The 27,271-nt window shown below is 48.9% G+C and overlaps 1 protein-coding gene across 2 annotated transcripts; it reads left to right on the top strand.

Moving 5' to 3' along the window:
* Positions 1-5,815: 5,815 nt before the first annotated feature.
* On the top strand, positions 5,816-8,970 carry LOC142403187 (uncharacterized). Of its 2 annotated transcripts, none has more exons than XR_012773618.1 (2): positions 5,816-6,258; positions 8,593-8,970. XR_012773618.1 is itself a non-coding variant. In XM_075489373.1 (2 exons), the coding sequence occupies exons 1-2, from the start codon at positions 6,173-6,175 to the stop codon at positions 8,424-8,426; spliced, it is 1,479 nt and encodes a 492-aa protein (XP_075345488.1). In that variant the 5' UTR covers positions 5,816-6,172; the 3' UTR covers positions 8,427-8,970. The 2 variants fall into 2 exon arrangements, 1 of the variants encoding a protein (XP_075345488.1); XM_075489373.1 differs by having other exon boundaries at positions 7,034-8,970.
* Positions 8,971-27,271: the final 18,301 nt, after the last annotated feature.

Raw genomic sequence — 27,271 nt, 5'->3', positions numbered from 1 at the left:
GTGTTATCCAATAGGAGCGTTCTGCACGCAAGCAGCTACCGGCATATACGTCGGCGCTCTCGTGCGAGCGTGCTGCCTCCCGAGGGGTTCTCCGTGCTGCAGTTCACGGGGTCATTTGGGAGTTATTTGTCCATAAAGGAAGAGTCTGTGGTTACACCAGCCCCGGTCATTTGCTACCCGTACCCCTTTTGGCCTATCAGTCTCTGCCTATATTTGAGTCCTGTGGCAGCAACTAACTTTGGTGTGTCGGTGGGTGGTTTGACTTCTTGCAGTTTAAGTAATAGATCTAGGCTAAGCAGGACAGTTGAGCCTGAGGCTGTGGCCTGCTTGGTGTTGCCTCTGGATGGACAATTAAATTGAGACAAGCGGGTGTTTGTGGGGAAGCAAGTAGTATAGAAATCTTCAATGGCAGGAGGACGATGTATCTTATTCTCATCTTGGTTTTTTCCCTTGGTTTTATTCCTCTCTTGCTCTCTTGTTTTCCTTCTTGTTACAATTTATTATTATTTTGTTCCAAATATTAAACTGTTATCATCTCAACCCCTGCGTTTTCTTATTTTTGCTCCTCCGATTCTCTCCCCCATCCCACCGGGGCAGGAGGGCGAGCGAGCGGCCGTGTGGTACTTAATTGCCGACTGGGGCTAAACCACAACGGTCCTTTTCGGCACCCAATGTGGGGCATGAACGGTTTGAGAGAACAACAGATTAACCAGAGCGTATTAAGGAATTTATAACTGTTAATAGTTGCGGGTCACGATATGGATTCATCTGTTCTCGATATTGGTTTATCTGATCTGCACCGTGCTCATTTTTTGCTGTACATGTTAAAGATCAGTGTTGGTTTTTGCAGTTTGCTGTGCTCTGCAGTGACTAGTGATGTTTTGCCTGGGAGATTTGTTATTAAAACAGTGACCTTGAGTTTACTTTGGCATCTAATTTTCATACTGAAACCATTATTGTATGTCGGGTACCACCTCATGGAGAAAATTAGCAATTATGCTTCTTCCTCTGAGAGTTTTTTTTATGGAGGAAATACAAAATGGCACCTTCACTACCTTCTACAATGCTTCCTCCTTCATTACAGTAACTTTTCAGTATCTTGAACATCCTTGGGTAGTTAAGATACATCTATTGGTATCGCTTGGGAATATTGTTTCGGTTTTGTCTAAGGTTAGTAAGCAATTGAAGAATATCATCCAGAGATCTGCCCCAAGGCTGGTCTGTCTTTGCCACGCAGCACTCCTTTATCTTTGTCTGCCATCGAGGGTGTCTCTGTTCGGTTCCTCTCTCGCTCAGTCATCTCTAGTTTGCCTAGATGCCCTCCCGAGACTCCAAGGCCCTCACTGGGTCTCCAAGCCTTCTTTTCTTACCCCGCCGCCTCCTCATTCCTCTGCTGTCTATAACAAGGTCATCTGAGTCCTTTCTTGTACTCCACAACACTCTTGTAGCACTTGGGCTCCATTTTGATTTTTTGGTTTATTTGTTTTGTGCACTTCAGAGCGCTCTTATCTTGCTCTTTGCCATCTAGGATGCCTTCATTCAGCGCTCGGCCTCCTGATGACATCTGTACTCGGTTGAAATCCCCTTCAGAGTTCCTCATTGTTATCTCTGAGGCTTCTTGGGTCTCGGGCCCCCTCGGGACTCCTCTGCTCCCTTTACCAAGATCTTGTGAGACATGTTCTATGCCCCAGAGCCCTGTTTTAGATTGGCAGGGCACTTTGCACCCCTCTTTTCCCCTCAGAACCCTTCCTGAGTCTGCATCTGTTACCCAGGTCAGTCTATGACCAGGAGAGCTCATAGAAGGCTCCCTTAGGCTGTCATTGTTATAGATAAAGGGGTTGGCTCGTAGTCAAATTGCATGCGATAGGAAAGCTATGCGTGAGGCTCCTTGTACCCACAACTTTCTTTGATCCTTACTAAATGAGTCTTGGAAAAGCCATCTGGTATTCACATGTTAATTGCACAATCAGTGTTCCAAGCTCATATACATCATAAGACAGCTCAGGCTGGGTCACTGCTGCACTTGCACTGCTTCTTGTAAGGCTTGTCCTCCATCGGCTGAGGTGGTTCCTGCTGTAGTCATTCCCATAACATGCAACTCGGATCCTGGGTTACAACAATTTAAAGGTATTTCCATTACAATCTCCACCCCTGGTCCCTTTGGACCAGACCATTGGGTTTAGCATTGCAATGAACTCCTCCCCTTGCCCCTGCTCTGGCTTGGACTTCTCCACAGACTTGCGGTCCCTGAGGGGCGTACCTGCTCCAAGTGGAGCCTCATCTATGAGCCAGTCTCTCCAGGGCTCTACCTGCTGCAGCATAGACTTACGCGCAGCCACAGTTGCCTTGAGGTGCCCCTGTTCCAGCGTGGCCTTCTCCATGGGCCACCATGCCTTCAGCTATCTATGTGCTCCAGCATGGCCTCGCCCACAGCCATGGTCCCTTCAGAAGTAAACCTGCTCCAGCATGCCCTTACCCATGGCTGCAATCCCTCCAGGGGTGTACCTGCTCTGTCATGGGTCTATCTGTGGCCACATGCTTTCAGGTGCTCCAGCATGACTTCATGCACAGCCACTGATGCTTCAAGGTGTACCTGCTGCAGCATGGACTTATCTACAGCTATAGATTCTTTGAGGTGTACCTTTTTCCAGCGTGCACTTATCCTTGGGCCATTATCCCTTCAGAGGTATACCTGCTGCAGCACAGACATAACCACGGCCACGGATGTGTCAAGAGGTACCTGCTCTGGCATCGGCTTATCCACGGCCACAGACGCTTTGGGGTGTCCTGCTCCCATGTGGACTCATCTACAGGTTACAGCCCCTTTGACTCAAGTTCATACTGGAGTTCCAGCCTGTCCAGTACAGAAGCACAGAAACAGCAGCGATGCCCTGGCCATCTGCCTGCGCAGGTGTAGTCTAACAGGAGCTGGTGGAAGGCCAGGGCTTACGTAAAGCCGGTAAGGGGGATTCAGGCTGGAAAGGGGAACGTCTGAACAAGCATTACTGTCCTTGGGAGTCAAGCGCATCCTGGAGAAATATGTAAGCTAATTAAGATGTTTTGGGAACCATCTGAAACTACTCATAGAAGCGCGATAAGAAGCACCCTCACGCAAACTATCCTCATTATAATACTAAAAGTCACACCCCTCGAGCTGGAGACCCCGGCCCAAGCGGAGACCCCTCACCTCTGAGCGTGCGCAGAATATTAAAGCAGCACTGTAGCTTTAAGTTGAAATAAGACAAATGTAGACCAATAGAAAGCTGCTTTGTGTAATTACTTATGCCTATGCATAACTAGACTGTATAAATACTGTACCTGTATGACTGAACTTTGCGGAGCTACCACCTAGCAGCCATCTCTGCGCAGACATGAAATGAAATACCTCTGCCCTGTGTGTATATCGGCGTCCCGCACACCGGATAAATGACCTCACGCTTGTGGGATAACAGTTTTGACACCCCAGATGGGACCGAGCTGACAGCCTCGCCCGGTTCGTCTTGCCGCATCCAACGGGGAGAAGAGGCCTGAGCGGACTCCAGCGCGCACCGACCTGTCGACTGGGGACTCCTTCAGCTCCTCTCCTGCGGTCGGGCGGTAAGCGACACAACGGTGCAATGCTCCTGAAAAGAGGTGTTTTTTGGGGATAGGAGAAAAGGGGGGTAGGGGCAAGATGTCTCGGAAAGCAGGCACTACCTGTTCCGTTCTGGGCTCTGCATAAGACGCGCCAGGAAAGACACGTGGCAGTAGCATAGTTCTGTTTGTTTCTCCACGCTGTCCCGTTCAACAAAGGGAGACGTCCCTCGTTCTGGTTTGTGTAGAAACGCCGAGTTTTTCGGTACCGGTATGGGTGCCGCTGCTTCCCAGGAGGCACCCCTTCGCTCTCCTCTAGGAAGCATCCTGACGCATTGCAATAAATTTGGGGGAGATCCCATGACTAAAAATCAGCTAAAACCACATTGTAATCAACAGTGGCCACAATATCAATTGTAAGATGGTGAAAAACATCCTGAGAATGGATCCTTGAAATATAACACTATATTGGAATTAGTGTTGTTTTGTTGGAGAACTGAAAAATGGGATGAAATGCCTTATGTGGATATTTTTTTTTCATTAAGATGCGATTGGGATATTAGGAAGAAATGTAGTTTAGTGGATGCTAAACATTGGGTTGGAATATATGGGTCAAAAGAGGAAAAGGGAAAACCTCATTGTACTGAATTGGAAAATTCAGAAGAGGATGTTCAGCTGTCGGTAGCTCCCCCCAAACAGCCCAAATCTGATAGCTCAAGTGGTAACAGAGTTGTGAGTGCTATCTCTAAAAGAACAAGGGGACAGAAACCGATAGCTCAAGCTCCCCTCAGACAGGCTGCAGGGCCTGAAGGAGCACCGGTATCCGTACACGTACCTTTTACTGCTTGTGATTTATTAAACTGCAAACAGGCAGTCGGATCCTATTGAAACAATCCAGAGGGAATGTATAGTACTGTGAATCACGACTCACAATCCTAACTGGGGAGATGTACAGGCTCTCCTAGAATATTTGTTTACCGCTGAGGAGAGGAGAACAATTTTAGAGAAGGCCAGAGAGGGACTGATCCAACAAGGCGGGGGGGTGCCTAATACCGATATGTACCTCCCGAAAGAGGATCCGGAGTGGGATCCAAACACAAGTGTGAGGGATTAGAGAGGGTAAAGGAATATCAGAAGTTAATTGTGTATGGGATTCAACATGGAGTGCAAAAGCCTAAGAATTTATCTAAACTCTCTGAAGCAAGGCAGGGGGATAAGGAAACCCCCGTCAGCCTTCTATGAGAGATTGTGTGAAGTAGCTCGAAAATGGACAGATCTCGATCCGGAAGACGATAGCAATTTACAGTTGTTTAACACGCTGTTTATTGGTCAAGAGGCAGCAGATATAAGAAAGAAATTACAAAAGGTAGAGGGCGAGGATGGCATGACAATCTCACCGTTCTTCTCAATCGCACATGAGGTACGTAATAATCGGGAGGAAATAGAAGAGAAGGAGAAGCGGGGACGAGTAAAGCTGCAAGCTTCTTTGTTGGCTGCCTTGACGGAAGAACAAGAAAAAGGGAGAGAAAATACAGGAGGTGAATTTTGTGGCCGAGGAAACGGCCGTAGAAATAATAGTAGAAATCGTTATGACATTCCCCTGGGAACGAATTGGCGTGCAAACTGTAAGCAAGAGGGCTATTGGAAAAAAGATTGTCCAAGCCGTCTGAGTAATCAGGAAAGAGAGACAGAAGAAGCCGTTGGAGTCATGACGGAGATTGGGTTGGACCGAAGGGGGCCGGAGGAATCTATTAAAGTTTCCCCAGACGATCCTCTGGTTCCAGTCAAGCTGGGGAATGAAAGAATAGATTTTTTTTTTTTTTTAATTGATAGTGGAGCCACACATGCTGCAGTAACTAGTTGTAGCGGACCCTTAAGTAGAACTAAAATAAGCATTGTTGGTGCAAGAGGGAAAATTACTTTAAGGCTGTTTTTACAACCTATGGAATGTTCCATTGGAAATACTAAATTAACTCCTGAATTCCTTTATATGCCAGAATGCCCCCTACCATTGCTTGGGTGGGATTTACTTGTAAACTGAATGCACAACTGAGTTCTTCTGAAGACTCTGTTCAGTTGCATATTCCTCCAGAGACTGCCTGGAAAGCCCAGATATGTTTGTTAATCGAGAAAGATCCTAATGAAGAAATGAATATTTCAGAGGAAGTACTGAATGCGGTCACACCTCTGGTGCGGGCATCCAAGACACCCGGATGAGCAAAGACCGGTAAAGACCGAACTGAAACCAGGAGCTCAACCGGTAAGAAAGAAACAATATCCCATTAAGCTGGAGGTCTGAAAAGGATTAGAACCTGTAATAAGCTCCTTTTTAGGACATGGATTGTTACGGGAGCATCAGTCGGAATTTAATACTTCCATCCTACATGTAAAGAAGCCCCGTTCTTCTGAATATAGACTGGTATGGGACTTAATGAGAAATTAACGCAAGGACAGTAGATGTCCACCCTGTGGTTCCAAACCCATATACCCTCCTTACTACAATCCCTAACAGTAACACTTATTTTGCAGCGTTAGATTTAAAGGACGCCTTCTTCTGTATACCTGTGGATGAGCAGAGCCAGACCATCTTCGCCTTTGAATGGGAGAATGCAACTCCAGGACGAAAGACACAACTCTGCTGGACTGTCCTTCCGCAAGGATTCAAGAACAGCCCTACCTTGTTCGGTAAGGTACCGGCCAAAGAATTGGAACCGTGGCAAAACGATCGCGATGCTGTAACATTGTTGCAATATGTTGATGATTTGCTAATTGGTTCAGACAGTTATGAGGTACCTCTGGAAGCCACCACCAGTTTGCTTAACTTTCTGGGCTTGGCAGGGTATGGGGTTTCTAAGAAAAAGGCTGAGATTGGGGGGAAAAAAAAAGTCCAATATATGGGGTTTGAAATCACCAAAGGACAGAGAGAATTCAGTACTGAGAGCAAAGAGGCCATTTGTAGAATTGCTGTACCTACACCAGAGAAGCAATTAAGAGGATTTCTGGGAGTGGCTGGATGGTGTCGCTTATGGATTCCCAGTTTTGGACTAACTGCCAAACCACTGTATGCTGCTGTGAAAGGACCTAAGGGGGTTCGCAAATGGACACCTGAATGTAGGAATAGTTTTGATGAAATTAAAAGGAAACTCACGGAGGCTCCTGCTTTGGGACTCCCGAATTTGAGGAAATCCTTCCAATTGTATGTACACGAACGCCAGCAAGCGGCATTAGGAGTTTTGACACAAGAACTGGGAAGCTGAAGAAGACCGGTGGAATACTTTTCAAAGCAATTAGGTGAAGTCAGTAAAGGTTGGCCTGCTTGTTTGAGGGCAGTAGCAGCTACTGCAACCTTGATTGAAGAATCTCAGAAATTGACATTAGGCCAACCGATTACTGTATTTGTACCTCGCGCCGTGTCTTCTTTCCTTGAAAATAAAGGGCATTAGCGGATCTCCCCATGCAGGTTAGCTAAATATCAAGCTGTGCTGCTGGAACAAGATGATGTTGTAATCCCCCCGACCTCTGCTCTAAATCCTACGACTCTGCTCCCGATTTCCAAATCCGGTGAATCGCATCGTGACCGCTTAACAACCGTCAAACAAGCGTATTCTAGTAGGCCTGATCTGCGAGACAAACCCCTAGCAAACACAGAACCGGAGTTATTTACTGATGGAAGCGGTTTTATGTCGGAAGGAAGACAAAAAGCTGGATATGCCGCGGTAACACATTCTCAGGCCTTAGAAGCTAAATCTTTGCCTAGTAATACACCTGCTCAAAAGGCAGAATTGGTTGCACTAACACAAGCTTTAGAGCTTAGTCAAGGAAAACAAGTCGATATTTACACAGATTGTAAGTATGCATTCGGAGTAGCCCACGCACACGGGACAACTTGGAAAGACAGAGGACTATTAATTTCCCACGGGACTCCGATCAAATATGGAACAGAAATAATGAAGCTCTTACAGGCAGTCCTTCAACCAAAGGAGGTTGCTGTAATGCATCGTAAAGCACATCGGAAGGGAAACAATGAAATCACGAAGGGAAATCGAAAAGCAGACCCGTTAGCAAAAGAAGCAGCATTACAGAAATCAAAATTTGAAGGGGCTTTAATTCCAGTACCCCATTGGAATTATCTGCCCCCACAACATACCGAGAAGGAAAATCAAATGGCAGAGCAATTAGATTGTTCCAAAAATGATCAGGGTCGGTGGGTGACACCACTGAAGCAATTATTAATTTCTGAAAAGATGATGGAAATTCTACTTGAGAAACTGCACCGAGAAACACACTCGGGAGCAGATGCATTAGTACTAATTGCCAAAAGACACATCATCGGGCCAAGAATGCAAAGCCTAGCGGATATAATAGTTAAAAAGCGCGCTATCTGTTGCGCCAATAACCCCAAAATTGCAAAGAAAATCACGGGAAGAATCGTAAAACGAGGAATAACTCCCGGGGAATACCGGCAAATAGATTTTACGGAATTGCCGAGGTGTAATCTGTATAAATACTTATTGGTAACGGTAGACACCTTTTCTGGTTGGCCCGAAGCTTCCCCCTGTCATACTAACAAATCTAAGGAAGAAATTAAAATTTTATCGAAGGAAATTATCCCCAGATTCAGCATTCCAGAAGGTATATTCTCCTATAACAGACTCCACTGTATTGCAGAAATAGCGCAGGGACTTTCTAGATTTCTAAACATTAAATATGATTCGCATACCCCTTGGAGGCCACAGTGCAGTGGCAAAGTAGAAAGAATGAATCAAACTCTAAAAAGACAGATTTCTAAAGTGTGTCAGGAAACTCAAGTGAAATGGGTAGATATTCTAGCCATAGCATTAATGAGAGTATGAACTACACCCAGAGTTAGGGAAGCTGTTAGTCCTTTTGAGATCCTGTATGGGAACCGTATCCAATCCATCATTTAACCACAAAGGGAGACCAAATGCATATCAAGGGACAGGCTGTAATTAAAGAGTATTTGATTTCTCTCTCTCAGAATTTATGCTCCCTGCATAGGTACCTAAACCAGGAGACTCCCATTCCCTTGGACACTCCAGTACACCCATTCCAACCAGGAGACGCGGTCTACGTACAAACTTGGAAAGATGAACCCTTGAAAGGAGAGTGGAAAGAACCTTATACGGTGCTATTAAAAACATATACAGCGGTAAAGGTGAATGGGATCGACTCCTGGATTCGTTATACCAGAGTAAAGAAGGCACCAGACCAGGACAAGCGGATCTCTGTGCCAACTGGAGAACCGAAACTCTGACTAACCAGGGACTGTCGATGAATTGTATCAGGGTTTTTCTTTTAGAAAACTACTATTGAAATTACTCCTAGGACACTCTCAGAAAGTGTTATTAATTGAGCACGGTTACAATAAAAATTGTATCTCTGACATTGATTAACCTAGCATTTACTATTTGTAACAGAAATCTAGTCTCAAAACTCTTCCAATTCTTTGGAAGAATCCGTAACGTCAGCAGTATAACGGCCTGTTTACCGTTACAGAAATCTGCAGCCGATCCCCTCGAGTGAGGAATTTTAACTTCAGATTTAAACCGTAGCTATCTTCAGTTTCCAAATTACCTCCTTTCAGAACAGAATGCGGTAGCGAATGCAACTAGAGTAGGATTACAAGATTTAATATACTCAATTACAGGAAACGTCAAAAAATGACGTTGCAGAATAGGCTAACCTTAGATTTAATGTTACCACACGAACACAGGGTACGTCGGTACCTAAAACTGAAAAACAAAGATTGTTGCATCCATATCCCCAATATAACTGAACATTTAGCTCAACCAATAGAGGAAATAAAATAAGTGGCAAAATCAAGTAGAGATATTTGGGCCTCTAAACAAAATATTACCCAGTTTTGGATTCTCCCTAACCGAATGGTTGGCAAGTTTACTTCAAACGATGATTATAATTGTAATCATCCTGCTATTCATCTGTATTGTTGTTAGTTGTGCCTTAAAATGTGTTAGATGACTAATTGTCCAAGTTACTACTGGAAATAATATACTATTAATGAGAACTAATAATGAGACATATGGGGACTATGAAGAAAAGTCTCATAGTCTCAAAGGGGGGAACTGTAGTCTAACAGGAGCTGGTGGAAGGCCAGGGCTTACGTAAAGCCGGTAAGGGGGATTCAGGCTGGAAAGGGGAACGTCTGAACAAGCATTACTGTCCTTGGGAGTCAAGCACATCCTGGAGAAATATGTAAGCTAATTAAGATGTTTTGGGAACCATCTGAAACTACTCATAGAAGCGCGATAAGAAGCACCCTCACGCAAACTATCCTCATTATAATACTAAAAGTCACACCCCTCGAGCTGGAGACCCCGGCCCAAGCGGAGACCCCTCACCTCTGAGCGTGCGCAGAATATTAAAGCAGCGCTGTAGCTTTAAGTTGAAATAAGACAAATGTAGACCAATAGAAAGCTGCTTTGTGTAATTACTTATGCCTATGCATAACTAGACTGTATAAATACTGTACCTGTATGACTGAACTTTGCGGAGCTACCACCTAGCAGCCATCTCTGCGCAGACATGAAATGAAATACCTCTGCCCTGTGTGTATATCGGCGTCCCGCACACCGGATAAATGACCTCACGCTTGTGGGATAACACAGGCACATCGCCATCGCTGTTATCCAAATGTTCCCAGGCACAGCAGAGTCAGATGATCTGTAAAAGTGAGAAAACTCATGGCTTGAGATAAAGACAGTTTAACAGGTAAAGCAAAAACCACGCACGCAAGCAAAGCAAACCAAGGAATTCATTCACTCGTTCCCATCGGCAGGCAGGTGTTCGGCCATCCGCAGAAAAGCAGGGCTCCGTTATGCGTAACGGTTACTCGGGAAGACAAAATGCCGTAACTCGGAACACGTGCCCCCTTCCTTCTTCTTCCCCCAGCTTTATGTGCTGAGCATGACATCATATGGTATGGAATAGCCCTTCGGTCAGTTGGGGTCAGCTGTCCCAGCTGTGTCGTGTCCCTTCCCCCCCCAACCTCTCGTGCACCTGGCGGAGCACGGGAAGCTGAAAAGTACTCGATTTAGCATAAGCACTACTTTGCAACAACTAAAACATCTCTCTCTTATTCACAGTCTCTTCAGCACATATCCAAAATGTAGCCCCATACTGGCTACTATAAAGAAAATTAACTCTATCCCAGCCAAAACCAGCACAGTCTCTCCGGCCCCTTCGGGACCTCTCTCACCCCTGTGACGATGCCTGTCGTTCTGTCAGAACCTTTGGCTAAGCCATCTTTGCGCTCCACAGCAGTCTGTCTCTTTTCTGCCTTATAGTATGTTTCTGTTTGGTATCTGGCACCCCAAAGATGTCTATCGTCGGCGCAGATCTCCTCTTGAGTTTTTCAGAGAAGGCGATAGCCTTCGTCTGTTTTGATGGACGCATCTCCCGTGGTGTTTTCCGATGTGCTTTGCAATTTATTTTTCTTCTAACTACTTAGGTGTTAGTTAGGCTGCTTCATACAGCTTCTCGTACATTTCTTGTATTTCCATGTTTTTTTCACGTTTTCTGTCCTTTGGGACTCATGTAGTTCTGTTAACGGAGTCAGTCGGAGAGACCGTCGAGGTGCCTCTGAATCGTTAGTGATTTACAGTACATAGTTTACTTTGCAGCCAGAGATATTTTTGAGAAAGGATTCTTACAGGATCTAGATCTGCTTTGTCATTCAGTCCCATCCACAACGTAGTTCTCGTAGAAGTTAGGAAGCATGCGCGGTCTTGCTAGAAATGAAGCATAACCCTATAGCATTTTGTTATTTTCTATTGGGAACTAAAGCACATCATTTTTGATAACACTACTGATATTGCATGTAACAAGCTACTTTCCTACATAGCTTAGCATGACATCTATCTTTTTCTATCTACGCCCCAGAAAAATTAAGCTTAATTTCTTATCCTGTCACATCATCGATACAATAGATACAGTTGTAGTAAAGGAGCAGGGATTGTCATTGTCTCCAGTAAGGGTTGCTTTTTCTGTCCGGTACCTTGCATGCTGTAAAATTAAGGCCGATGAAAAAACTCCCTGCTACTCCCGTGGCTGCCTTTATGCTTTCCGATGGTTTGTCCCGCCCTGTTCCCAGGGGATTGTGGGAAGGGTGGTGGGCGGGGCCTGGGGTATATGAGCCACAGCCTCTCAGCAGGGAGCTCATTCTGCTCCTGGGCTTCTTGGGTGTGTGTGCTCTGCTGTTCCTTCAGTTTATCGTTGGTTTTGAGGTAGCTTTTGAGCTAAGCTATCTGGGTAGTTGTGTTTCAATAGTGAGAGATGTGGAGGCATCTGTTTGAGTTAAGGGCTTCAGGTCCACTCAAGGTTTCACCAGCACATATAAGAGAAAGTACATTTATATGCAGGTTTTTTTTTTTTCAGATGAGCAATTTTATATTGCATGTTCAGGGGTGTCAAGATGGTTTAATAGTATGTTTTGGGGTTTTTTCCCTGTTCTCAGTGCATTGTATTTTTCTGGCATTCCTGACTTTATTGAAGATGGAGTCTTGTTTTTTTTGACTAGTTTGGCTGTATACTGTGGAAATTGTTGATATCCTCTCCTTATAGGACCGATGGTGAGATGATCTAGCAGGCATTAAGGTGAGCACCTCGTACGCATCTGTATATTGTAGCATTTCTCAAGAAAGCAGCGGGGACACGAGGCATAGCGTGTTTGAGGGTATGGAACGGCTCACTGCCTTTCCCCATTGCCCCCAGAGTACCATGTTGTCTCTTGAAATTTTGCAGTTTGTGGCAGGCCCCTCATAGATTATAAGCATCAGGACCGCTCTTATTTTGTGGGCCTGTAGCAGAGCCTGGAGTCCGTGGGAAGACAGAAGATAGGAGGCGCTCACAGGGCACAGCTTGGAAGAGCAGCTCCCGAGGAGCGGCCGATATAGGGGGTTCAGGGGTGCGAGTACAGCGCAGGAGCTCTTGGGAAAGAGTGGGGTCTTTCCCTGATATATCGTTCAGGAGAAGAGAAGGGGTTTCTAAAGTTTTGGGACCAGGGGATGGTTGGGAAAGGGAGGTAGGTTCACCAGCCTTTCTCAGATGGGTTTTGCACTTGGATTTGGGTGTCGATGAGGTCTGTATTTTTGTCTCTCCGCAGCTGACGGGAGGTATGCCAAAGTCGCAAGAGAGGCAGCGTAAACTGTCTAGGCCTCCTCATCACAACATGCAGGGCTGAACCTCATCTCAGAAAGCATGAGGTACATTAAAATACATCCTCCAGAAGTCGGAGGTCTCTGCTCCTCTGTGCCTTTTCCTTACTTCATTCCCTGACTGAATTTTTTCCATCCATCCCTTCACTGTCCCTGTGGATGTCACAGTCATTGTTATTTAGAGGCATTGACTAGGCACTTATTTCCAGATTTCTTGTATCATTGTCTTCCTTGGAACTTCTTGGAGAAGAGGATGCGTATTCTTTGTGCTTGTAACAATCTCCAGCCAGGGCTGTGGGTTTTTTTAGCTCAGTCCTGGGCACGCAAGCTTTTCCTATTATTCCATTTTTGCCTTTTTCCTGAAGTGTCCAATGAGGTCTGGTCTAGTATCAGTCATGGCAGTTAGGTTCTCTTGTTCTTGTTCAGCTGTTGTGTTTTTAGGCCCAGTTTCTGTAGTCATAAGGTGTCCACTTTAGATCTTTGAGTCACCATGTCCCACCACGGTGGTTTTTCCATCGGCCGTCTGGCGCTGTAATTCCCTAAGGGGCTTTGTAGGTAACTGGGCTCAAGAGTCTCGAGCTGCCGTCACCGTGGACCTCTCATCCTCGTGGCTTCATCTGTCAGGCAGTCTCAGTTGCTTCACGCTCGGTTGCTTTTTTTAGGCCGGCCGGGCATTGAAGATTAGGGTTCCCGAGTCCTCGGAGATGGACCGACTATACAAGCGGGCTCCTGTTGTGGCCAGTGACCCCGAGGTAGAGCACAGGAGGTGAGCAGAGCTGTGTTAGACTGCTGGGGGATAGGAGATGTCTGGGATGTGACTGTTAAGCTAAGGGAAAGAAGAGGGAAGGGTGTATACCATTTCTGGGTGTTACTGTTTGTCTTTTCTTGAACTCGCTGATGTTGCTGACTCAGTATGCCAGAGCGGAGCACGCAGCACAGATCGACAAGGTTAGCGGAGCAAAGGGGCCAGAAGGGGTAGGCTCGCTGTTTGTTATGGTATTTGCCAGCATCCGGTTGACTTTGTTTTATTCTCGCTGCAGATGCACGGTAGGGAGCTGAACACCGAAGGGAGGAGGCGAGCGGAGCGCAACGAGAAGGTAGGTCGGCACACGATGACGGAAGGAACGTGCCACTGTTAGTGCCTATGCGACTAGTTAATGCTCTGTTTGGAAGGTGTAAAGCGACCCACAAAACAACCTGCAGAGCAGGATGTCCGCACCTGAGCTTGTCAGCCAAGGCGAGCGATGAACACCAAACTGTAGCGGCGGTTATTTTTGAGGGGTAGATCTGTGAGCGGGTGACTGCTTCCAGGCCCAGTGGTCACTTTGTATCTCTGGTTTTCTAGGTGCCGTGGATGATGCCTGGCAACTGTGGGAAAATATCTACTAGCCAATATGGTTTTTTTGTCAAGGATGGATTCAGGCTCCTGGCCCTCTGAAAGCTAAGTTGAGGCACCGGTGCTCGGGAGGGGACGAGGTCGGCAATTGCATGAAGGGGTTGTAAAGATCGTGTAGGGGAGAGGGCTGTCCAGGACGGGTCCCCTTTGGGCAGGTAAAGGGAGCAGGTTACTCATCAGTATGATGCTAGCATGTTCTGGGCAGGGCAGTTCCAGCCTGTGCCTGTTGTTGTGTAGTTTGTGTGGTCCGTCTTGCGTGTCTTTGAACTTCCTCAGGTCACAATACGCTCTCTTGCGCTCGAGGAGCACGGCGTGTGCCTTTAGTGCAATACCTATGGTCTCAAATGCCTGTACTCATTGGCATAGCATCAATTGGGTGCTTTTGTCTCGCATCTCAGAAGTTTCTGGATGGTCCTCTTCCGCAGCGGCGTTCCTGGCTGCGTGAGCAGGTCTGATCTAGGCATCTATTTTAGGGCACTGGGACTTTTCCCCACACCCTCTCTTCTTAGGTCTCGAATCCAAGCTTCTTGCACAGACATCCTCTCAGTTTTGAGGGTAACTTCTTGTCACGGGCTGTGATGTCCTACTCCTTTTCTGGGGTTGCCATAGAGCCTCCTCACATCACCGTCACAGCCCCGCAGGTCTTCTTGCCTGACTACATCTTCCGTCTGGGTGTCGTTTTTCTTGCTGAGTGCTCTCTCATCTCTGAGGCGCCTTGTTTGTAGCGTTCTTTTGTGTTGGTTTGTGCATGTGTGTGTTTGGCTTGGAGCTGCCCTGCTCGGGGGTATAGAGTCAGGGCTGGGCTAGGTGGAATAGCAGTAAGAATCGCTATGGCTAATCTGTTGATATGTCTAGACTGAAGCAAAGGTTGTACAGTCACGGGGGGCGGAGTAGCTGTTGGCAGCAGGTGAGGACCATGGCTTCTGTAGTGTTTTGCAGGTGCCAAGGGGATGACTGGAGGTGTGTGGGAGAGGCAGCTAGAGTGCTCGTTGAGCAGAAGGAGTCTCAAAGGTGTTCAGGCTTGTATGTGTAGGGCTTAATGTTTGATTTATGCATTTCCTTTAATGGCAGGCTGTAGCTGAACTGTAGGTGGTGTTCCTAAATAGGAACAAGGCCTCTGGAATTGTTAAGATAGTACTTTGCATCTGTGTGACTTTTTCAATGATATTTTTGCAGATGCAGAGGGACAAGGCACGCAACTAAGCGCAGCGTAGGAGAGCGGAATGCCGTAAGAAGGTGGGTCGGTGTGTGGAATTAAAGGGAAGATGTGATCAGTGTGGCTATGTGACTACGTTGCGCTATTTCTATCTTTCTTACTGTGAAAGCGTGAAGCGATGAGCGATGTGGGATAAGGGCACCGGAGCTGACTCGGGCAAGGTGAGCGTTGATCGGTGGGCTGAAGTAGCGGTTACTTTTCAGGTGTTGTGTTGCTGGTGCAGCTTATAAGCAGCAAATGTTATCTGGCTTTTACAGGTGGTGTGCAAACCTGAATATGGAAAACCAAGGAGATGGAGGCCAGGTGGGTGAGCTGTCAAGGGAAAGGAGTGTGAGATGGGGATCGCTACGGGCAGGCTTTGACTTCAGGCTGTATCTCAGCGTGTGCCTTACTGCTGGGGTTTTTTCAGGTGAAGTAGGCAGGCTCGGAGGGGTGTCGCTGTGGACTGACGAGGGGTCCGAGAAGGTGAGGCAGTTGTGGGCCAGGCTGGCATCTAATAGCAAAGTACTATACGCTAATGAGTTGAATTTTTACTCTTTGCTTTTGCAGGTTCTGTGCAGGCTGCCTGTGGAATTGGATGAGCGTTTGAGGTGAGCTGGGTAGCGGAGCGGAGGAGCACGGGGCCGGTGATGTCTCGCAAGTGCGATGATAACTTTGCATGTTTTGGCATCGTAGGTGGCACAAGTGATGACAGCCATAGCATCCGAGTGGAATTAGCACGGAGCAGGTGAGCAGAACAGCACAGTGTGTCTGATGTAGGGGATGTTGTGGGAAAGGTGCATGGTGACGGATGTGATGCTGACTGATGGCACCGTTGTGTGTGGCTTGGGGTTGTGTGGTGGGTTCTTTTTTGGATGATGATGAGGAACCTGGCAACTGCAGGATTTCTTCAGTGGGCTGATTGTGACTTTGTCTTTTTGAGGATGGAGACAGACTCCTGGCCCTCTGAAGGCGAAGCTGAGGCTCCGGTGCTGGGGAGGGGCTGGGGGATGGAGGGGACAGAATTATTGGCAATTGCATGAAGGGGTTGTAAAGATAGTGTAGGGGAGAGGGCTGTCCAGGAGGACAGGCAGGAGGCAAAACCCTTTGGCCAGGTAAAGGGTAGCAGGTTAATCTTCAACATGACACTAGTGCGTTGGTGGGCAGGGCAGTTCCAGCCTGTGTCTGTTGTTGCATGGTTTGTGTGGTCTGTCTTGTGTGTCTTGGACCTTCCTCAGGTCTCAATATCCTCTTTGCGCTCAAGGAGCATGGCACACGCCTCGGCCGCCATCCCTAGGGTCTCAAATGCCTGTACTCATCGGCATAGCGCTACTCGGGCACTTCTTTTCTTGCATCAAAGTCTTAAAGCGTGGATCGGTCCTGCATCTTGGAGATTTCCCAGCAGTTCTCTTGGTTGCAGTGGTGTTCCTGGCTGTGAGCAGGTCTGCTCTCTAGCCGTCTCTTTTAGTGGAGTGGGACTTTTTCCCTGCATCCTTGAGTTGTTAGGTCTTGAAGCCAGGCTTCTTGCACAGGCCTCGTCTCAGTTTTGAGGGTAACTTCTTGTCACGGGCTGTGACGTTCTACTCTTTTTCTGGGGTTGCCACAGAGCCTCCTCACATCACCATCACGGCCCTGCAGGTGGTCTTGCTTGCTGACATCTTCTGTCTGAGTGTCCTTTTTCTTGCTGAGAGTTTTCTCTCATCTCTGAGGCGCCTTGTTTGTAGCGTTCTGTGTAGCGTTGGTCTGTGCATGTGTGTGATTGGCTGGGAGCTGCCCTGCCCGGGGTTGTAGGTGGAATAGCGACAAGAGTCTATGGCTAACCCGTTGATATGCCTAGACTGTTGTGGCAAAGGTTGTACAGTCATCTGAGGTTGAGTAACCATCACAGGTTGTGTGGACAGCTGTTCTCATAGTGTTTGATGGGGTCGAGCGCAGCCGTGTGGGAGGGGCTGTTCAGGGGTAGCGAAGTGGATTCCATGTCAGAGGTGTTAAGGCTTCTTTGTGTGGGCCTTAAAGGTGTGGGGTTTTCTGGTTTTTTGTAATGGTAGGCTGTAGTTGGAGTCTAGATGGTATTCCTAAGTGGGAACAAGATGTCTGGGGTTGCTAAGGTATAGGTCTGCATCCGGGTGGCTTGTTTGATATTGTTTTTGCAGGTGCAGAGGCACAAGCTGTGCAGGGTGATGGAGTAGAGGTGAGCAGAGGACAGGAAGAAGGTGGGTTGGTGCATGGTATTAGAGGAAAGATGTGACTGGTGGCTATGTGACTACATGATGGTGGGTTTTTCTTATTTTGAAAGTATGAAGCAATGAGCTATTTTGGATATGGGCACTGGAATTGCCCCGGCAAGGTGAGTGTTGATCGGTGGGCTGAAGTAGTGGTTATTTTTCAGGTGGTGTGTTGCTAGTGCAGTTATAAACAACAAATGTTATTTGCCTTTTACAGGTGGTGTGTAAACCTCAACATGGAAACCCAAAGTGATGGAGGCCAGGCAGGGGAGCCATCAAGGGAAAGGTGTGTGAGATGGGGATCAGTGCGGGCAGGATGTGGTTTTGGGCTGTATCTCAGTATGTGCCTTTACCGCTTGGGTTTTTGCAGGTGCCGCACGCTGGCTCAGAGGGGCACGGGCAGAGGCTGACGAGGGGTCTGAGAAGGTGAGGCGGATGTGGGACATGTTGGCATCTACTAGACGAGTACTATATGGCTAGTCAGTTGAAGTGTTTCTCTTTGGTTTTGCAGGTCCTGTGCAGGATGCCTTTGGAAGTGGATGAATGTTTGAGGTGGGAAGAGCATTTGAGGTGAGCTGGGGAGCAGAGCAGAGGAGCAGAGGCTGGTGATGTCTTGCAAGCGCCATGGCAATTTTGCATGTCTCGGTATCGTAGGTGCCGCAAGTGACGAGAACCACAGCGTCCGACTGGAATCGGCATGGAGCAGGTGAGCAGAATGCCACAGTGTGTCTGATGCAGGGGATGTTGTGTGAAGGTGCATGGTGACGGATCTGCTGCTGACTGATGGCACAGCTGAGTGTGGCTTGGGGTGGGTTTTTTTTTGAGGATGATGATGAGGAAGCTGGCACCTGCAGGATTCCTCCAGTGGGCAGATTGTGGTTTTTGTCTTGTTGAGGATGGAATGATGCTCGTGGCCCTCTGAAGGCGAAGTTGAGGAACCGGTGCTGGGGAGGGGGCAAGAGGACAAGGTTGGCAATTACATGAAGGGGTTGTAAAGACAGTGTAGGGGAGAGGGCTGTCCAGGAGGAGTCCCCCTTGGGCAGGTAAAGGGTAGCGGGTTACTCTTCAGCATGACACTAGTGCGTTAGTGGGCAGGGCAGTTCCAGCCTGTGTCTGTCTGTTGTGTAGTTTGTGTGGTCTGTCTTGTGTGTCTTGGACCTTCCTCGGGTCTCCACGTCCTCTTTGCTCTTTGTGCTCAAGGAGCACGGCACACTCCTCGGCCACTATCCCTAGGGTCTCAAATGCCTGTACTCATCGGCATAGCGCTACTCGGGCACTTCTTTTCTTGCGTCAAAGTCTTAAAGCGTGGATCGGTCCTGCATCTTGGAGATTTCCCAGCAGTTCTCTTGGTTGCAGCGGTGTTCCTGGCTGTGAGCAGGTCTGCTCTCTAGCCGTCTCTTTTAGTGGAGTGGGAGTTCTTCCCTGCATCCTCGAGTTGTTAGGTCTTGAAGCCAGGCTTCTTGCACAGTCATCGTCTCAGTTTTGAGGGTAGCTTCTTGTCACGGGCTGTGACGTTCTACTCTTTTTCTGGGGTTGCCACAGAGCCTCCTCACATCACCATCACGGCCCTGCAGGTGGTCTTGCTTGCTGACATCTTCTGTCTGAGTGTCCTTTTTCTTGCTGAGAGTTTTCTCTCATCTCTGAGGCGCCTTGTTTGTAGCGTTCTGCGTAGCGTTGGTCTGTGCATGTGTGTGTTTGGCTGGGAGCTGCCCTGCCCAGGGTTGTAGAGTCAGTGGTAGGTGGAATAGCGACAAGAGTAGCTGTGGCTAACCCGTTGATATGCCTAGACTGTTGCGGCAAAGGTTGTACTGTCATCTTGGATGGAGTAGCTGTTGGCAGCAGGTGAGGACCATGGCTTCTGTAGTGTTTTGCAGGTGCCAAGGGGATGACTGGAGGTGTGTGGAAGAGGCAGCTAGAGTGCTCGTTGAGCAGAAGGAGTCTCAAAGGTGTTTAGGCTTGTATGTGTAGGGCTTAACATTTGATTTATGCATTTCCTTTAATGGCAGGCTATAGCTGAATTGTAGATGGTGTTCCTAAATAGGAACAAGGCCTCTGGAATTGTTAAGATAGTACTTTGCATCTGTGTGACTTTTTCAATGATATTATTTTTGTAGATGCAGAGGGACAAGGCAAGCAACTAAGCGCAGTGTAGGAGAGCAGATTGTATTAAGACTTGGGTGATATTAAAGGGAAGATGTGACCAGTGTGGCTATGTGACTATGTTACAGTATTTCTATTTTTCTTACTGTGAAAGCGTGAAGCGATGAGCGATGTGGGATAAGGGCACCGGAGCTGACTCGGGCAAGGTGAGCGTTGATTGGTGGGCTGAAGTAGCGGTTACTTTTCAGGTGTTGTGTTGTTGGTGCAGCTTATAAGCAGCAAATGTTATCTGGCTTTTACAGGTGGTGTGCAAACCTCACCGTGGAAAACCAAGAGATGGAGGCCAGGTGGGTGAGCTGTCAAGGGAAAGGAGTGTGAGATGGGGATCACTATTGGCAGGCTTTGGCTTCAGGCTGTATCTCAGTGTGTGCCTTACTGCTGGGATTTTTTCAGGTCAAGTACGCAGGCTCGGAGGGATGGTGCTGTGTACTGACGAGGGGTCTGAGAAGGTGAGGCAGATGTGGGCTAGGTTAGCATCTAATAGCAAAGTCCTATATGCTGATGAGTTGATTTTTTTTTTTTACTCTTTGCTTTTGCAGGTTCTGTGTGGGCTGCCTGTGGAATTGGATGAGCGTTTGAGGTGGGAAGAGAGTTTGAGGTGAGCTGGGTAGCAGAGCAGAGGAGCAGGGGCTGGTGATGTCTTGCAAGCGCAATGGTAACTCTGCACGTCTCGGTATTGTAGGTGCCACAAGTGACAACCACCACAGCGTCCGACTGTGGAATTAGCTTGGAGCAGGCCAGCAGAATGCCACAGCGTGTCTGATGCGTGGATGTTGTGGGAAAGGTGCGTGGTGACGGATGCACTGCTTACTGATGGCACAGCTGAGTGTGGCTTGGGGTGGGGGTTTTTTTGCAGATGATGATGAGGAAGCTGACAACTGCAGGACTTCTCCAGTGGGCTGATGGTGATTTTTTTTTTTGTCTTGTTGAGGGTGGAATGAGACTTGTGGCTCTCTGAAGGTGAGGTTGAGGCTCGGTGCTGGGGAGGGGGCAAGAGGACAAGGTTGGCAATTGCATGAAGGGGTTGCAAAGACAGTGTAGGGGAGAGGGCTGTCCAGGAGGAGTCCCCCTTGGGCAGGTAAAGGGTAGCGGGTTACTCTTCAGCATGACACTAGTGTGTTAGTGGGCAGGGCAGTTCCAGCCTGTGTCTGTCTGTTGTGTAGTTTGTGTGGTCTGTCTTGTGTGTCTTGGACCTTCCTCGGGTCTCCACGTCCTCTTTGCGCTCAAGGAGCACGGCACGTGCCTCGGCCACCATCCCTAGGTTCTTGAATTCCTGTACCCATTGGCATAGTGCTACTCAGGCACTTCTTTTCTTGCATCAAAGTCTTAAAGCGTGGATCGGTCCTGCATCTTGGAGATTTCCCAGCGGTTGTCTTTGTTGCAGCGGTGTTCCTGGCTGTGAGCAGGTCTGCTCTCTAGCCGTCTCTTTTAGTAGAGTGGGGGTTCTTCCCTGCATCCTTAAGTTGTTAGGCCTTGAAGCCAGGCTTCTTGCACAGGCATCGTCTCAGTTGTGAGGGTAACTTCTTGTCACGGGCTGTGACGTTCTACTCTTTTTCTGGGGTTGCCACAGAGCCTCCTCCCATCACCATCACGGCCCTGCAGGTCTTCTTGCTTGCTGACATCTTCTGTCTGAGTGTCCTTTTTCTTGCTGAGAGTTTTCTCTCATCTCTGAGGTGCCTTGTTTGTAGCGTTCTGTGTAGTGTTGGTCTGTGCATGTGTGTGTTTGGCTGGGAGCTGCCCTGCCCGGGGGTTGTAGAGTCAGTGGTAGGTGGAATAGCAACAAGAGTCTCTGGCTAATCTGGTGATATGCCTAGACTGTTGCGGCAAAGGTTGTACAGTCGTCTGAGGTTGAGTAGCCATCAGCAGGTAGTGTGGACAGCTGTTCCTGTAGTGTTTGGGGTTCCGTGCAGCCATGTGGGAGGGGCCGTTCAGGGGTAGCGAGGCGGATTCCATGTCAGAGGTGTTAAGGCTTCTTTGTGTAGGCCTTAAAGGTGTGGGGCTTTCTGTTTTGCTGTTTTGTTTTGTAATGGTAGGCTGTAGTTGGACTCTAGATGGTATTCCTAAGTGGGAACAAGATGTCTTGGGTTGCTAAGGTATAGGTCTGCATCTGGGTAGCTTGTTTGATGATATTGTTTTTACAGGTGCTGAGGAATGAGCCATGCACCACTCGCCTGTAGAGGCGGCAAGTGGATCACCAGAAGATGGTCTTTGTGTGCATTTTCTCCATTATCTTTGAGAAGTTGTTCTGGACATCCAAGAAGACTGCAAGCAGTCTAATGTCATCCCCATCTACAACAAGGGCTTAAAGGAGGATAGAGGAAATCATAGCCTTGTCAGTCATATTTTGGTCCTTAGGCAAGATGCGGAATGAAGCGTCCTGGGGGCTATTACAAGGCAAATGAAGCACGTGATTGAGAAAAGCTAGCACGGATTCCACAAGGGCAAGTAGTGCTTCACACACCCGATTGCCCTCTATGTCTAAGTAACCTGCTCGGTCGATGGGGGGAGAGCGGCGGACGTAGTCTTTCCGGATTGTTCTGAGGCTTTTGATAGTTTCCCACAGCTTCCCTCTGGAATACTGCTGCGTTCTGGTGTAGACAACTGGCTTGTGGGGTGGATGGGGAAGTGGGTGACAGGCCACACCCAGAGGATGGTGGCAAATAGCTCCTTCTGAAACCGGCCACCTGGCAGAGGTGGGATTTCATGGGCATTGATATCGGGGCAATGGTCTTTAGTATCCTCGTAGCTGATCTTGATGATAATGGGATCAAGCGTGTCCTGATCAAGTTTGATAATGACCTGAAACTGAGTGGGGAAGCGGGCACTTTGGAGGGGAGAGCCACCCTGCAGGAAGACCCGGATAGGCTGGAAGAGTGCATTCTTGTACCTGGGAAAACATAATCCAGGAGTGCGGCACAGGCTGGGATTTACCCGGCCGGGGAGGAGCCGCGGAAAGGGACACCGGCGGTCCCGGCGGAGAACAAGCTCGATACGAGCGAACGGCATGCTGCTGTGGCAAAGAAAGCGAATGGGATGCAGGGTTACATTAACAAGGATGTCACCAGCAGAGATAATGAAGTCATTATACCGCTCTACATGGTGCTTGTCAGGCCACACCTGGAATACTGTGTGTATATATTTTTGGTACCCTGCTACTCAAAAAACAGGTGAATAGGCTGGAGAGGGTGCAGAGAATGGCCACAAAGATGATTAAAGGACTGGGAAGTGTGCCCTGCCATGTGAGCAAAGGCTGAGAGAACCGGGATTGTTCAGCCCTGAGAAAAGCAGGCTTAGGGGAGACTTTATCACTAAGTTTCCGTCTTCAAAGGGTGGCTCCAAAGAAGATGGAGTCTCCCCTTTTACAAGGAGTCCCATGGCAAAGATGAAGGAAAATGGGCCCAAGCTACTTGTGCAGTGATTCTGATTGGACACAAGAGGAAAATATTTTACAATGAGTGTAATCAGCCACAGAAACAATCTTCCAGCGGATTCCCCAATATTGCACACTTTTAAGATTCAGCCAGACAGGGTGCCGGGCCATCTTGTGTAGAGATAGATTTTGTCAAGAAAGGTTGGACCAGATGGTCCTTGAGGTCCCTTCCAACTTGGTATGCTATGAACCAATCATGAGGGTGAGGGTTAGGTATCATGAAGGTATCTTATGGTGAGGCCGTTTCAGGGATGGCTCTAGAGCTGGGGTGATACACCATCATGGCAGGTGGGTGGTGAAATAGTGTTATGAGTGGGTGGGGGTTGTTGAAGGCGTGTTAGTTTCTGGCTGTTCCTAACCATGTATGTGTGAAATATGTTATTGCAGGTTGTATTTAGTCTTGAGAGTAAATTTCAAAGAAATTAGAATAAAAAACCCCAGCTGGGGGATGTTTTTTTTTTTTCCCCCTCCCCCGGCTGGGGTTTTTTTCCCTGGTCCCGGCTGCTCTGCGAGGCGATGTTCATCGCCAATGTTTGGGCGGAGGTCAGGCTCGAGACGGGGTTTTTGCAGGCAGGGCGATTTGTGAGGCCCCTGGGAACACCGTTCCTGGGGAGCAGTGACCTAGAATGTGGCATATGTGTGTCATTGCAGGGAGGTAGGTTGTGTTATGGGAGGATGATTGAGATTGTGCTAAATATTTGGAATGGTTAGGGGAGGATGCTAGAGGCTCTTGCAGTTGAGGGGAGAGGGGAATTGGAGTCGGTGGTTGTGGTAGGGTTAGGGTTGTAGTAGTGTTGAAGAGCAACAGGTTGTGAAGGGTAGGGTTGTAGCAGTGGTGATGAGGACCAGCTGGTGATCTGGGTGGGCTTTAATGTTGTTATGTAGTGGTAAGAGTATAAAGTATTTATACTTTATATAATATAAAAGTATTATAAAGTATATAAAAGTATACTTTATATAAAGTATATATAAAGTATTTTGTATAAAGTATAAAGGTAATATAAAGTATTTTGAGGGGCTCCATAATTTCTCATGCAGTGATATGATTTGGAGCTTTGCTTTTCTGTGCAGGCATGGAAGTAGAGAGCTAGCACAGAGTAGCAGAGGAGCTCAGGGGCTTTAAATCAGAAAGATTTAAAATAGCAGTAGCAGTAGTAGAAAAGCACATACTCCCTGGGAGTAACAACTGCAACAACTTTAAAATTTGAATTAAAAAAAAAAAATTACTCCTAGGGAGTGTGCCATTTTCTACTGCTGCACCAGTGTATACATAGTATTTTTATTTTTTTTTTCTTTGTTCCCCCCCCCCATGCTGCACCCCAACCCCCCAGCTGAAGCCACCCCCATCACCCCCCCACACACCTGTCCCCACTTCCCACCCCAGGACTAACCAGCAATGAACCACAACCCCCCTCCCCCCCCCACCAATTATGCAAATGCAATGCAAAAACACCCCCTGTACACCCCCCACACCACAGGGGTCAAGACCCCCCTACCCCTACCACCCCACTAACGCTACCCCCAACAGCCCCTACAGGTCAGGGGTCACTAGAGGTCAGGACCCTGAACCCCCACCCAGCAGGGTCAAGGTCACCAGGGTGACAACCCTCAAAGGTCACAGGGCCATCAAGGGGTCAAAAGGTCAAGACACACAATCAGGGTCATTAGGGCTGGAGACTGACAAGGTCAGGTGGACATTAGGGTTAGGGTCAGAGGTCACCCCCAAGGTCAAGGGTTAGGGGTTGTGCGGTCAGGGTCACTAGGGATCAGGGGTTACACCCAGAGGGCAGGGGTCACAGGGTCAGGGGTCATTGGGGTCAGGGGTCATTGGGGTCAGGGGTCATTGGGGTCAGGGTCACTGGGGTCAGGGGTCATTGGGTCATTGGGGTCAGGGGTCATTGGGGTCAGGGGTCATTGGGGTCATGGGTCATTGGGGTCGGGGTCAGAGGTCATTGGGGTCAGAGGTCATTGGGGTCAGGGGTCAAGGTCATTGGGGTCAGGGGTCAAGGTCATTGGGGTCATTGGGCTCAGGGGTCATTGGGCTCAGGGGTCATGGGTCAAGGTAATTGGGGTCAGGGGTCATTGGGGTCAGGGGTCAAGGTCATTGGGGTCAGGGGTCAAGGTCATTGGGGTCAAGGGTCAGGGGTCATTGGGGTCAGGGTCATTGGGGTCAGGGTCATTGGGGTCAGGGTCATTGGGGTCAGGGGTCAGGGGTCAGGGGTCATTGGGGTCAGGGGTCATTGGGGTCAGGGTCATTGGGGGTCAGAGGTCAAGGTCATTGGGGTCAGGGGTCAAGGGTCATTGGGGTCAGGGGTCATTGGGGTCAGGGGTCAAGGTCATTGGGGTCAGGGGTCATTGGGGTCATGGGTCATGGGTCAATGTCATTGGGGTCAGGGGTCAGGGGTCAAGGTCATTGGGGTCAGGGGTCAAGGTCATTGGGGTCAGGGGTCATTGGGGTCATGGGTCAAGGTCATTAGGGTCATGGGTCAAGGTCATTGGGGTCATTGGGGTCAGGGGTCATTGGGTTCATGGGTCATTGGGGTCAGGGTCACTGGCGTCAGGGGTCAGGGGTCATTGGGGCATGGGTTAAGGTCATTGGGGTCATGGGTCAAGGTCATTGGGGTCATTGGGGTCAGGGGTCAGGGGTAATTGGGGAAAGGGTCATTGGGGTCATTGGGGTCAGGGTCATTGGGGTCAAGAGTCAGGGGTCATGGGTCATTGGGGTCAGGGGTCAGATGTCATTGGGGTCAGGGGTCATTGGGGTCAGGGGTTAAGGTCATTGGGGTCAAGGGTCAGGGGTCAGAGGTCATTGGGGTCAGGGGTCATTGGGGTCAGGGGTTAAGGTCATTGGGGTCAGGGGTCATTGGGGTCAGGGGTCAGGGGTCAAGGTCATTGGGGTCAGGGGTCAAGGTCATTGGGGTCATTGGGGTCATGGGTCAAGGTCACTGGGGTCATTGGGGTCAGGGGTCATTGGGGTCAGGGGTCATTGGTTAGGGTCATTGGGGTCATGGGTCATGGGGTTAGGTTCATGGGTCATTAGGGTCAGGGTCATTGGGGTCAGGGGTCAAGGGTCATTGGGGTCAGGGGTCAGGGGTCATTGGGGTCAAGGTCATTGGGGTCATTGGGGTCAGGGTCATTGGGGTCAGGGGTCAGGGGTCATGGGTCATTGGGGTCAGGGGTCAGGGGTCAAGGTCATTGGGGTCAGGGGTCAGAGGTCATTGGGGTCAGAGGTCATTGGGGTCAGGGGTCAAGGTCATTGGGGTCATTGGGGTCAGGGGTCATTGGGGTCAGGGTAATTGGGGTCATTGGGGTCAGGGTCATTGGGGTCAAGGGTCAGGGGTCATGGGTCATTGGGGTCATGGGTCAGGGGTCAAGGTCATTGGGGTCAGGGGTCAAGGTCATTGGGGTCAGGGGTCATTGGGGTCAGGGGTCAAGGTCATTGGGGTCAGGGGTCAAGGTCATTGGGGTCATGGGTCAAGGTCACTGGGGTCATTGGGGTCAGGGGTCATTGGGGTCATGGGTCATGGGGTTAGGGTCATGGGTCATTGGGGTCAGGGTCACTGGGGTCAGGGGTCAGGGGTCAAGGGTCATGGGGTCAGAGGTCAAGGGTCATTGGGTCAGGGGTCATTGGGGTCAAGGTCATTGGGGTCAGGGGTCAGAGGTCATTGGGGTCAGGGGTCAAGGTCATTGGGGTCATTGGGGTCAGGGGTCATTGGGGTCATTGGGGTCAGGGTCATTGGGGTCAAGGGTCAGGGGTCATGGGTCATTGGGGTCAGGGGTCAAGGTCATTGAGGTCAGGGTCATTGGGGTCAGGGGTCAGGGGTCAAGGTCATTGGGGTCTTTGGGGTCAGGGGTCATTGGGGTCAGGGGTCATTGGGGTCAGGGGTCATTGGGGTCAGGGCTCAAAGGTCATTGGGGTCAGGGGTCAGGGGTCATTGGGGTCATGGCTCATTGGGGTCACGGTCACTGGGGTCAGGGGTCAGGGGTCATTGGGTCATTGGGGTCAGGGGTCAGTTGTCATTGGGTCTTTGGGGTCAGGGGTCATTGGGGTCAGGGGTCAGGGGTCATTGGGGTCAGGGGTCATAGGTCATTGGGGTC

This window comes from Mycteria americana, unplaced genomic scaffold, assembly GCF_035582795.1.
Source record: "Mycteria americana isolate JAX WOST 10 ecotype Jacksonville Zoo and Gardens unplaced genomic scaffold, USCA_MyAme_1.0 Scaffold_131, whole genome shotgun sequence".
Lineage (NCBI taxonomy): Eukaryota > Metazoa > Chordata > Aves > Ciconiiformes > Ciconiidae > Mycteria > Mycteria americana.
The sequence above is the reverse complement of the archived record's forward strand: the minus strand, read 5'-3'. Positions and strand labels throughout refer to the sequence as shown.